Here is an 11,350-nt window from a genome sequence, read left to right on the forward strand (position 1 = left end):
TATATTTTTTTGCTGTTAGTTGTAACGAGTGTTTTGTGTACTTCGCTGTGTATGTTCCATGATAATGAAAGGGAGAGAGAGAGAGAGTTTATGGATAAGACTTTAATGCTCACATCTTATACTGTGTTTATTTAGCTGTTCTTACAGTGATTCTCTGGAGTAAAACTAACGCTTCATCTTTTGTGTGATGTACAATAAACTTCATTGAACTCATCAGTATATTTTGGTCATCATTCGGACGAGGTCTGCTACAGCAGGCTTGTATTAATAGTGGATAAAAGCAGATGACAAATAAGTTATAACCATAATTAAGCTAAAATACCTGTTTAATCTCCATTCAGTATATATTCTCTGGCGCTGTGGGCATTATTGTCCGACTCCGAGTCAAAATGAACACGCTACTGAGAGTTTTTGTTTTGATATTATCAGATGAGATTGTCCTGACTGATACACACTAAAACAGCACGTTTTTCTGAGCCCCAAAAAAATTACAATTCTTATTTTTATGGAATATTGTAGTGTTTATTTAAAATATATATATTATTTATAATAATATAAAAATATTAAAAATATATATAGTTGTTATATATATATATGGATTTATAGGTCACAGAAATGTAACACATATTTTGCCTATTTAAATATGTAGCAATAGTAGTTATGATTTTATGGTTTTCATGCAGTACATTATAGAAATACTATAGTGTTGCTGCAAATTAAAAATCAAAAATTTTAACAAAAATAAAGCCTGAAAGCTCTGCTTATTTAAATGTCACCAGTGTGAAATTTTCTAGCTGACTGACATACGGTTGTTAAAAATACTTGAGATAGTCTTAAAATGGGTAGAAAATATTTCAGCAAAAGTAATTTTGATATTGTGGTTGTCATGGAGTTACATTATAAATGTAAATTTCTTGATATTACTGAACATTTTTAATCTAAATATATATTTAAAAAAAAATTAAATTTCAAACTTGTAATGAAAAAGTGTTTAATGAAAAATAAAAATAAATATTACATTATAGTTACTCTATATTTATATATGTATAATAATTATTTAAATTTATATTTACACATTAGATATATACTGATAAAAAAAATAACATGTTTTTATTGAGTTATTTAGATGTGGCGACAGTGTAAATGTAGGCAAGGCAATTCAAAATCATTATACTTTTGGTATATCTGGTAATAGTGAAAAAGTGCAGACAGAGATCTGCAATCTAGAACAATCTAGAACAACTTGTGAGTCAGTCACAACTCCATAAAATAAAAATATTCACTCACTTGATGGACATTATGCTCTTTCAGCAGAATTTTCTGCTCAGAATCCCAGATTTTGACTGTCTTATCGTCTGAAGTGCTGGCACAAATGTGTTCTTGTCCATCATAGGAGCAAAATGCAAAACCAGAAACTCGTTCCGTGTGTCCACTGAGTTCACCTGCAGAAAGAACGACTGATCTGATCAGATCGATGTGATTTTGCAAACGCAAAGCACTGAATGAAAGCACCGGCTCTTACCTGTGACTGCTGGAGAAGCTGCGGTCACATTTAGCAGATAGATGTTATTCTTTGCTCCAAAACCCAGCACTCCCTTTCCATTTATGTCACTGCAGCGGGAACAGTACCAGTTTGGAGAGGCTGGCAGATGTCTTTGGTGCATTATAAAGAGCAAGTGACCGCTGCATCAAGATCAGAAAACAAATCTAAGGATGGTGACAGACAGTGAATTCACTTCTCACATGTACTCATGCTGCCGAAAACACACCAGCTGCCGAATAACGACAGCGTGTGTTGTAAAAAATTATACGGAACGCGAGAAGGGACCACAGACACAGTCAAATCTTTTTTTAAGACCAACATTCAATAAACATGTTGGCCGGAAAATATTTTAGTGGGCCTTATTTGTCACCTGAATATTTTAGTAGGAAACAATCCTTCCATTAATAATAAAAAGTATAACTTTAAAATCATTTGCAGTGACACTTGCCGTAAAGCAAAGCGTCGTAACGCGTAACCTATAATTTCCGAGAATCGGTTCTTTCGGATAGTTCGTTTCAAAGAACCGGTTCGAAACACCATTTTAGTGATTCTTTTACACGAGTCAGTCCGTGACATCCTAGTTACCTACTCTAAAACGTCCCAGTAAAGCTAGTATGGTATGGAGTATGTTGTAATTTAATATGAGACTGTTCATTTGTTGTTCAGTTGGCTCATAAAATACAACGTCATTAATAACCTACCTTATTAAAAAGGTAACACTTTATGCATGATTACAAGTAAGTTACTAACCCTAAACCAAACCCTCTATAGTAAGTAGGTACATGTGGTTAATTAATATTACTCAGTGCTTATTTGAATAAGCTTGATAACTCAAAAAATACAAAAATTCACTTAAAATATTATTTTTTCACTGACTGTATTCAACCGACTCATCTAAAAGATCCGAATCAAAAGGACGATTCCCTCACGAATCGGACATCTCTAACAATCAATATGGCGGCCTCCGCAGTGACATGGTCTGGTAAGTCAAATCAAATATACTTACGTTGTATTTATATTTATATTGGCATTTCAGTTGCTTTTGGTTTAACTGGGAATTATATGAACATTATCGACAGGTTTAGCCTCCATTGGTCGTGCTTGTGGACATATTCGCTCTAGGTAAGAAAATCCCATGCAGTTGCTGTGCAAAGGAAAGGACACAGAATGTGTCTCAAATAGCTATCTAGATAAATAGTATTTCTGGCCATCAAAATAGATCGCTAGGTTTTGAAACACAGCCTCTAATGTATTCTCTAATGTGTTTTGGTCTGTCTTGCTCTTTTCATCAGGTTGCTTGGATCTTCCTCTACATTATCACAAGTGTCATGTCTTCACACAAGCCCAGAGTTAAACAGCAAACACTGGGAAAGGAGAAATCTGACTGTATATCCACCACAAAAGAAAGATGAACCACGCAGACCAGCTGTTAGTAATACATTTAATTCACTTTTACAATATGTGAATGAATGAAGTTCATTAAATGATGCTGTGTGTGTGTGTGTGTGTGTGTGTGTGTGTGTGTGTGTGTGTGTGTGTGTGTGTAATAGGAGATCCATCACTGCAGACGTCAGATTAAATACAGCAAAGACAAGATGTGGTACTTGGCTAAATTGGTGAGTGATCGCTATGTGCTATGTTCACGGAAAATAGGACTACTGTCAAATAAAATAAAATAAAATAAAAACGAATAATCAAACTACAAGCAACAGCACAAATAAATACAATAGAGCAAAGATACAAATAAAATAAGAACTGCTTTTCAGGTTTTTCAAGCATCTAACAGTAGTTTTCTGGTGCAGAAATTGAATAAAGTTATCAAATGTAAAATAACAGTATTTAATCTTCACTGTATACATTAAATAAAGTTGAATCATAAAGATACAAAAGCTAATCAGTCAAGAGCAGTAAGTGATTTCCTTGCCTTTTGTTGTATAATTTACAGGAATATTTAGGCTGCCGTGACTTTAAGACATAATGCACTGATCCAATACTTTGATACTGTACACATGCTTTGTCTTTCTCGACTGTTTACGTTCACTGAAGCTACATAACCTACTTCATTTGCTAGGATACTTGCCAAGACGGGCATGTTGACAATTTTTTGGTGAATTTGTCCGCTCAAGCGCAAGACTTGAAAGAGAACTCAATATTTGCGCCTTGTCTGTACAAGTATGAGCGAGTTCTCTTTCGTGTCGTCTTGCGCTTAAATGTTTAAATTGGCAAGGCTTAAATTAAATGAGTTTAGTTTACACCCAGATGACAACATGTGCTGTTCAGGTCTCACCTGCGCTATCAACACCCGGGTGATGACGGCGTAAATGCCTGGTCGTGTTCAAGCATACGGCACACGCATTGAACAAAGTTGAACTCTGTCTGTCGTTATTTTCGACAAACCAAATTATAGATGCGTCGTCAGATTTGAGATGAACCGCGATGCAAGTGTTTTATTTTTATTAATTAATTTATTTTATTAACCGAGAACCGTTATACTCCTAATGTTGATAATTACATAATATGGCATATGGAGTAATGATGATGATATAGAATTTGTTGCATTATTTTAGTGATGAATGTGTTTTACAGCTCAGAGGTATGACCATTGACCAGGCATTAACTCAGCTCGAGTTCAACGACAAGAAGGGAGCTAAAATAATCAAAGAGGTAAAAATACAGAGATATGACTTGAAAATATCTATTGAACTGCTCAAATAATATTGATTAAAATATGTTTTTGCTGCGAAAACAATGTGATCATACAATGTCACACTTCGAAATCTGTTTTAGAAGCTATAAGGTTTTAAATGTTTGTGTTAAAGGTTCTTTTGGAAGCTCAGGAGATGGCGGTCAGGAATCACAATGTGGAATACAAATCAAATCTATATATTGGTAAGTCACAAACATGCCAAACATTAACATCAAAGCTATTAGCACTTTTTTTTTTACGATGGAGTTATTTTTGTCTCTTTTGTGCAACCTTTTTTAATTTTTTGTACACTTTTAAATGTACAAGTTTATCTTAAATATTCAGTAAACATTACCCTGCTTTCATAAGCATCTGTCATTCATCAGCGATACAATCCATAGATTTTAAACTTTTCATTAAACCAAAAAATTATTCACAAGTGAACGTCTTGACACGCTGGCAAAAAAAGAAAAGAAAAGAAAGCTAACCAGTTTTATGCTCTAATGAAACTCAACGTTTTGAGAAAAAATATGTGACTCAACCAAAAGACAAAAAACAATTGGTGAAAATCATTTTGTTGAAAAAACAAATTTGAGAAAAAATAATGGGTGTTTTTTCTTGCAAAATGTTTTGGTTACACTTTACAATAAGGTCTCTGTTAAGTAAGGAATAATTGACGACAGGCCGTTGAATTATTAGAAAAATAATGCACACCCGAGGTGGTAATGCGGTCACGACGCGAAGCGGAGTGGCCGTTACACCTCGGGTGTGCATTATTTTTCTAATAATTCAACGGCCTGAAGTCAATTATTCCGCTTATACTACAGTTACCACACCTCGAAACATTGTTCAGATTATGTATTTCAAGACGTTTGTAAAGTTTTTGTCATTAAAATGCTCTTGTATGTAGGACTAATTTCTTACGCATCTAATCCCATGCCTCCGTTGCTAATTCCAAAACGTCATTTCAGAGTTAGTAACGGAGGTTTGAGCCGCTGATAGCAGACTAATGCTGGGGTCACACGACTAGCTGACACATTCTCTGACTGGTTTCATCGACTGCAGCAGATTTTAAACACCGACTTTGAACACAGACTGAACGCGCTGAACACGCGTTTGGGCATGATCAGTCATAAGTATCAAATTACATTCATAACCGGCCTTAAAGTGTGTTCCCGGCTTTATGCAGTTATTAATGCAGTTATTAGAGAGAGATGTTGCAATAATGAGACAGAAAAGCATGTGCGTCAATATTATTATTTATTAATTAATTCAATTCGTTTTAATTAATTCATTAATTCTTTTATTTTATTTTTATTATTGACAGATGACAGTAGACTAGCCAAATAAATGAAACCCAAAGCCCTTTTAACAAGTAGGCCTATCAATAATTATTTATTTGGTAAATTATCTGCAATAAAAATCCGTGCTGCAGGACTATCCATTTATTTAGCCTATATTCAGTTTAATTTTCTATTGATTATAGATAGGACTTTATAGTTTATTTATTCAAATTAAACTGCATGTTTCTATTGATTGTGAAGCTAGACATTGAAAATTGCAGATCAAGCGCATGGGGCGAAATGCTTTTTCTTGTTATGAATTGTATCCTATTTTCCGTTATTACAGTTGACTACGCGAAGTGATATGGAACTGTAATGCGGTCAAGACCTGCCTGGAACTACTTTAGCCGTGCGTTTCCCTGAAAATAATGCACACCTTAGAACGTTCGTCAACCAATCAGATTCAAGCATTCAACGGCCCTGTAGTATAACATTAGATAATGCATTAACTAACATGAACTAAGTGCAAAATATAAGCATTTATTAATCGTTGTTAATGTTCATGTCAGTTCTCAGTGCATTAACTAATGATAAAAGATACAGCTTTGGACCTTCAATATGTTTTAGTAAATGTTGAGATTTACGTTAACTAAGTTACGTAAATGCTGTAGAAGTAATCTTCATTATTAGTTCATGTTCATTAACTAATGTAATAAAATAAACCCTTATTGTAAAGTGTTACCAATATTTTGTTGGATAAAGACAAAATAAATCCATATTTTGCATGAATTATTATTTTAGTTTAATTCCTATGTTTTATCCGTTATGTATGCATCTGACTTTTGTAATATATTTTGAGTAATATATTTGTAAACATGGCTTTTGGATTTCAAAGTAAACCAGTCATTCTAACAGTTGAATTATATTTTCTTCGGTCTGACTTCTACAGCCGAGTCGTTCTCTGGCAAAGGAAAATACCTGAAGCGCATTCGTTTTCATGGACGTGGCATGTTCGGCATCATGGATAAAGTGCACTGCCACTACTTCGTAAAGCTTGTTGAGGGGGTGCCGCCCAACGTCGAGCAGAAGACCGGATTCGACCAGGCCAAGGAGTATGTGGAGCAACTGAGGAACCGAACAATTATTCACTCACTGTAGTGTAAAATTAACATTGATTTTTGTTTTGTTATTGTGTTCATGTAAATAATAATTGAAGAATAAAGAAATCATGCCGAGCACAGCTTTTGTTTAAGCTTGTGGTTCAATGTGTATGAATATATACAGTATGTATATGTTGTGATTCACAAGCTTGTGATTCGATTCAATATCGATTAATTTGCAGATAAATCAGGTACAGAACATGGCAGATTTTCTCAAGGAAAAAAATGTCTGGTTTTGACCCAAAATGGGTTTAAATAGATTTTTTCTTTCTCAAAAAATGAGTGCTCTGCTCAATTAGATGGTACAAGACCTTGCTTAATTTTCATCCACCTGAAATTGGGGAACATGCACAAAAAAAATTACAGGTGTTTTTGTGGTTGAAGAAAAAAAACTGTCCCCGTGGGTCAATTTGACCCGTCATGGAAATTAATGGGAAGTGGGGCAAGGTTTTTTTTTATTTTAATTTTTTAATAAAACAAAACCTGGCACAGTCCAGAGCACACACACACACAAATGAAGGCATGAGACTACATAACATCCCCAGAAACACACACACCTGCACTTGGAGATTCCCATTCAAATGAATGGTGTTTCAATTTTGTCAAATAAAAATCAATGTCACAATGTAGACCATACACAACAGCTATGAAGTAGTTAGATTTGAACACATATACAATGCAAACCCTCATATGGACTAATTCTATCTTTATTATATTTATTATTAGGCAAGTCTTGGCAGATGTTTTCTGGAACATTCTCAAATCATGCTGGTGGTGAACATGATTATCATATTTTACACAAGCTTCAAGAGCAGCTTAAGTGCAATAAACCAAATACTAAAACATTTTGTAATTCAGATTTTTCAATTAAACTCGGTTTGTAAAGAAACTTTTGTACTAAATCAGAAAAGAATGTAAAACTAGAAATGAATCACTGATGCTTGGATTCTGCTGTATATCAGGTAGGCCTATAAATTATTTGAATATATAAAACTGTTTCATGTGCGCAGGGAGGAATGCAATGAATTTTTTATTTGTAGAAAATGGATTTAACTCACCCAAAAATATTCAATGCCAAATTACCTGAAACCCTTCCAGCTCTGGTTGTTCTATCTGAAACAGGCACGGCCCTCTATCCTATTATGCAGTGTCATTAGTCCCCCTCATTAAATTAGGAGGGTGAAATTGAAGTAGCTCCTTAATGGCTTATAATTTGAGGGAATAGTGTTGCTTTGTGCATTTCCCTCATCTATCAGCCGAGACCTTGTAAACCTTGAATCTGATCGTAAAAGAGTGTTCCACCCTTCCAAAACCAGCAAGGCCTTAATGTTTGACATCCCACCAGATTAACTAACAAAATATGAACTGTTTGAAAAGTATCCCTTGTGAAAAAGAAACGTGCCTTAGATTGAATATGCACATAGTGTACACTTAAAATCATAAAAGTATTTAAAATATACAGTTAAAATACAGTATCTTCCTGTTTATCTCAAACAGTAAACCATGACACTACTAGCGATGCCAAGTCATGGGTTTGCTTCCCATGGAAAGAAAGAAGTTGAACTGATAAAATGTTTACCTTGCAATGTTAGTCGCTTTGGACGAAAGCGTCTGCTAAATGCTTAAATGTAAATGTTAAAGAACTATACTTGCAGGTAATATTCACACAAACGGCTTAGCTCCAGTCTATTTAACGGATCTTCTATCACCCTATAATCCATCGCGCTCTTTAAGATCACTAAATTCAAGGCTTTTGGTCATACCTAGGATATCCAGAACCACCAAAGGAGGGAGAGCATTTTCACATTTGGCTCCAAAACTCTGGAATAGTCTTCCTGATACTGTTCGTTGCTCAGACTCGCTCTCCCAGTTTAAAACTAGATTAAAGTCGCATCTCTTCAGCCAGGCATATAATCCCACAGATCAAACTACAATCCGGCCTCTAGCTCATAAATGCCAGAGGAGAACTGGCCCCCGACTGAGCCTGGGTTCTCCCAAGGTTTTTTTTCTCCATTAGGTCACCTGATGGAGTTTTAGGACACCATTAGGTCACTTGATGGAGTTTTTCGGTTCCTTGCCACTGTTGCCTTTGGCTTGCTCAGTTGGGGATATTTTGGGGATATTTAATCTAATTTTATCAATCAATAAATTCCTCTTGAAACAAACTTTGTTGTATTATTTTAATTTAATACTGTGAAGCTGCTTTACAATCTGTATTGTGAAAAGCGCTATACAAATAAACTTGACTTGACTTGACTTGACTTTGAAAAGTGCACTTTGCAATAATGTCAAATTAAAAGTTTTACTTTAAAGTACAATTTACATCATGTTTTAATCATCTTTTGTCAGGCTTCTGATGTGTTGCTAAAGTACTTGATTATAATTTTAACGGCAGTGTTATTTGATACTACATTTAAAGTTAATATATTTTACTTGTACTAAATTGCAATTACAAATATATTTGAATACATGACATGCAAGTTTCAATAGAAATACAAAGTTCCTGGAGAAGTCGTGAACTTCGCGCAGACTGATAGAACCTTCACTTAATCTGCTTGCAATCGCATCGTTCTCTATAGAGCACACAGCGGATTGGTTCCTGCTTTATCAGTAGCCAATGAGCTCGCTGCTCAACCTTCAAATACTGGTCAGCATTTGCAGCACTCTTTCAGAAACCCTCCACCTTCCCGAGCTCCACCTGTAAAGATCTGCTATGGGTAATTCATGTATGCTATATTGTACAGCAGCAGCACAATTACTTGCTCACAGCAGCGTGTCGTGTATGTACTGGCATTTGGCAGTAGCAAGTCCTGTATTTTTCAAAGACTAGTTTGAAAAGTCTTTGAAAAATAGTAATTATGGAATTACATATGAAGATGTAGTTAAGTCCCATTAATGTAGGTCAAAAAAGCAATCTTAAATTCAATTGCATTTAATATAAGTTTAAACTTTTATACTTTTTCATTTAATTGTAAGTAGCATGTAAGTGTTTGAAAACTACATTCATTTCACACTTAAGTATATTCTTTTGTTTATAGTTTCCTTGTTGGTTGTTTATTGTTGCCTTGTGTAAGGCATCATGGATCCAATTGGATCCTTCTCTGCTTCGTCTTTAAAGTTCACAGTTTGTTATACATTTACAGTTAGTCATTTAGCAGACGCCTTTGTCCAAAGCGACTTACAAATGAATAATACAGCAAGCGAGTCATCATGAAGAGGTCAAAATAACAAGAAGTACTCAAAATACAAAGTTTAGGCATTGCTTAGAGTAGCATAAGCCTGACAAGGGTGGATTAAAGGAAAAGAAAATATTCACAAATTCGTGTTTTTGTAGTTTACACAGAGACAATAACGATATTGTTTTCAAAAACTTGCACTTTGAAAAATCCGATTTTCAAAATTGTGCATTTTCAGGCCCCCAAATTGTTGTTGTCGTGTAAATGAATGGCCAAACAGCATAAAATGTAAAAGTTTTCAGTTTTTAGTTTAAACCAACCCTAAGTTTTCTTATTCCATGAGGGGGTTTGGCTTTGTTTCCAGGCTGATCGTTAAAGAATGCGACACACAATAAGGTCTCACGTCTCCCGGGAAATCACATAGAATTCAACCAGTTGACGACTCCGAAACTCCCGAAGCATTTCCCATTCCAATCCTGGTCCTGGAGGACCTCCAACACTGCACATTTTCACAACGGTCTGTGGGTGTGACGTCTGAGGCTGAGACCAGTCGCGCTGTATACTGTTTACTGCAAATGTTGTTCAATTTCCACCACTGGAACTTTGAGGTTTGATGCTGCAGGCATACCATGCCCTTTTACACTGGTCTGGTATCAGGCTTGACATTAATCCATTAAAACCCCAGCCATCACTAGAGGAACCCAAACCTGGATCAGTGTAAGAGCAAGATCTCAGTGCTGAGGCGCTCAGTGTTGTCACTAATGTCCCCATAGTTCCATGTGGCTCTTGTTAGACAGCTCTGCTCCTGAGGCCTCTGGTGTGGTCTCAAATGAAATTCTATCTCCTGGCCCCAATTTCAGCGGACAAGCGCCCTCAATTTCAGGTTAGAGCCCTGGTCTACACCTTCACTTCGACTGCTCAACACGTAGCACTACCAATACTGGTTATCTTCACATTTCTCTGATTGTAGTTGGAAACCCCGTCAAAATACATAATGCATTTTGTATCCTATATTAAACATGAGTATGCAACTTTGATGTGTGTTGTTTCAAATAATAATTGACTAGTATGTTTGCATCACTAATAGGTCTATATTGCACTCTATTCCCCTTTGTAGAAAATCAATGGGGGTTTTTACTTCTGGAAGCTGACTGCTGCACTGTATTATGTGGCTATTTACGAGTGCTATTACTTTCTAAGTGTTCCCGAAACACAATTTTTATGGCGGATGATAAACATAAATAAATCCAATAATCTTACACTACAGGACAGACACAAGTCATACCGCAAAATATCTATATAAGTAACCAACTAGCAAATGCATTTTGTGCGCTAACCACCACTCAGAGTAGCATCATAGCTACAGGTTTAGCTTGGGCACTCACATAGCCTATACATAAACACGAATGAAAGAGGGGAAAATGTAGAAAACATAATAATCAGGTGCAGATTAATGTTGTGTTGACCTCGAGTTAATTTATGTAAGTCTATAAAAAATGATT

At 35.5% G+C, this 11,350-nt stretch overlaps 2 protein-coding genes across 3 annotated transcripts in view; one reads left to right on the top strand and one right to left on the bottom strand.

The window, feature by feature from the left end:
- gemin5 (gem (nuclear organelle) associated protein 5) overlaps positions 1–1,753 on the bottom strand; it is a 30,530-nt gene extending 28,777 nt beyond the window's left edge. For both annotated transcript variants that reach the window (XM_082141204.1, XM_082141203.1), the window contains exons 1-2: positions 1,523–1,753; positions 1,288–1,442 (exon numbers count right to left, since the gene is read on the bottom strand). In XM_082141204.1, the coding sequence (XP_081997330.1) occupies positions 1,288–1,442; positions 1,523–1,664 (297 nt within the window). In that variant the 5' untranslated portion in view covers positions 1,665–1,753. The remainder of the gene's footprint in view (positions 1–1,287; positions 1,443–1,522) is intronic.
- A 705-nt stretch (positions 1,754–2,458) lies between these two features.
- Positions 2,459–6,752, top strand: mrpl22 (mitochondrial ribosomal protein L22). Its single transcript, XM_082141183.1, has 7 exons — positions 2,459–2,525; positions 2,623–2,665; positions 2,836–2,971; positions 3,094–3,159; positions 4,130–4,207; positions 4,363–4,432; positions 6,462–6,752. The coding sequence occupies exons 1-7, from the start codon at positions 2,498–2,500 to the stop codon at positions 6,668–6,670; spliced, it is 630 nt and encodes a 209-aa protein (XP_081997309.1). The 5' UTR covers positions 2,459–2,497; the 3' UTR covers positions 6,671–6,752.
- The last annotated feature ends 4,598 nt before the right edge of the window (positions 6,753–11,350 follow it).

The sequence above is a fragment of the Leuciscus leuciscus genome (genome assembly GCF_965113295.1).
Source record: "Leuciscus leuciscus genome assembly, chromosome: 16".
Classification (NCBI taxonomy): domain Eukaryota; kingdom Metazoa; phylum Chordata; class Actinopteri; order Cypriniformes; family Leuciscidae; genus Leuciscus; species Leuciscus leuciscus.

Excerpts from the sequence above, each read along its gene's own strand:
- mrpl22 (XM_082141183.1), top strand. The coding sequence starts at position 2,498 with ATGGCGGCCTCCGCAGTGACATGGTCTG. Across the intron at positions 4,208-4,362 it reads GAGCTAAAATAATCAAAGAG|GTTCTTTTGGAAGCTCAGGA; the intron begins GTAAAAATACAG and ends TTTGTGTTAAAG. Across the intron at positions 4,433-6,461 it reads CAAATCAAATCTATATATTG|CCGAGTCGTTCTCTGGCAAA; the intron begins GTAAGTCACAAA and ends TGACTTCTACAG.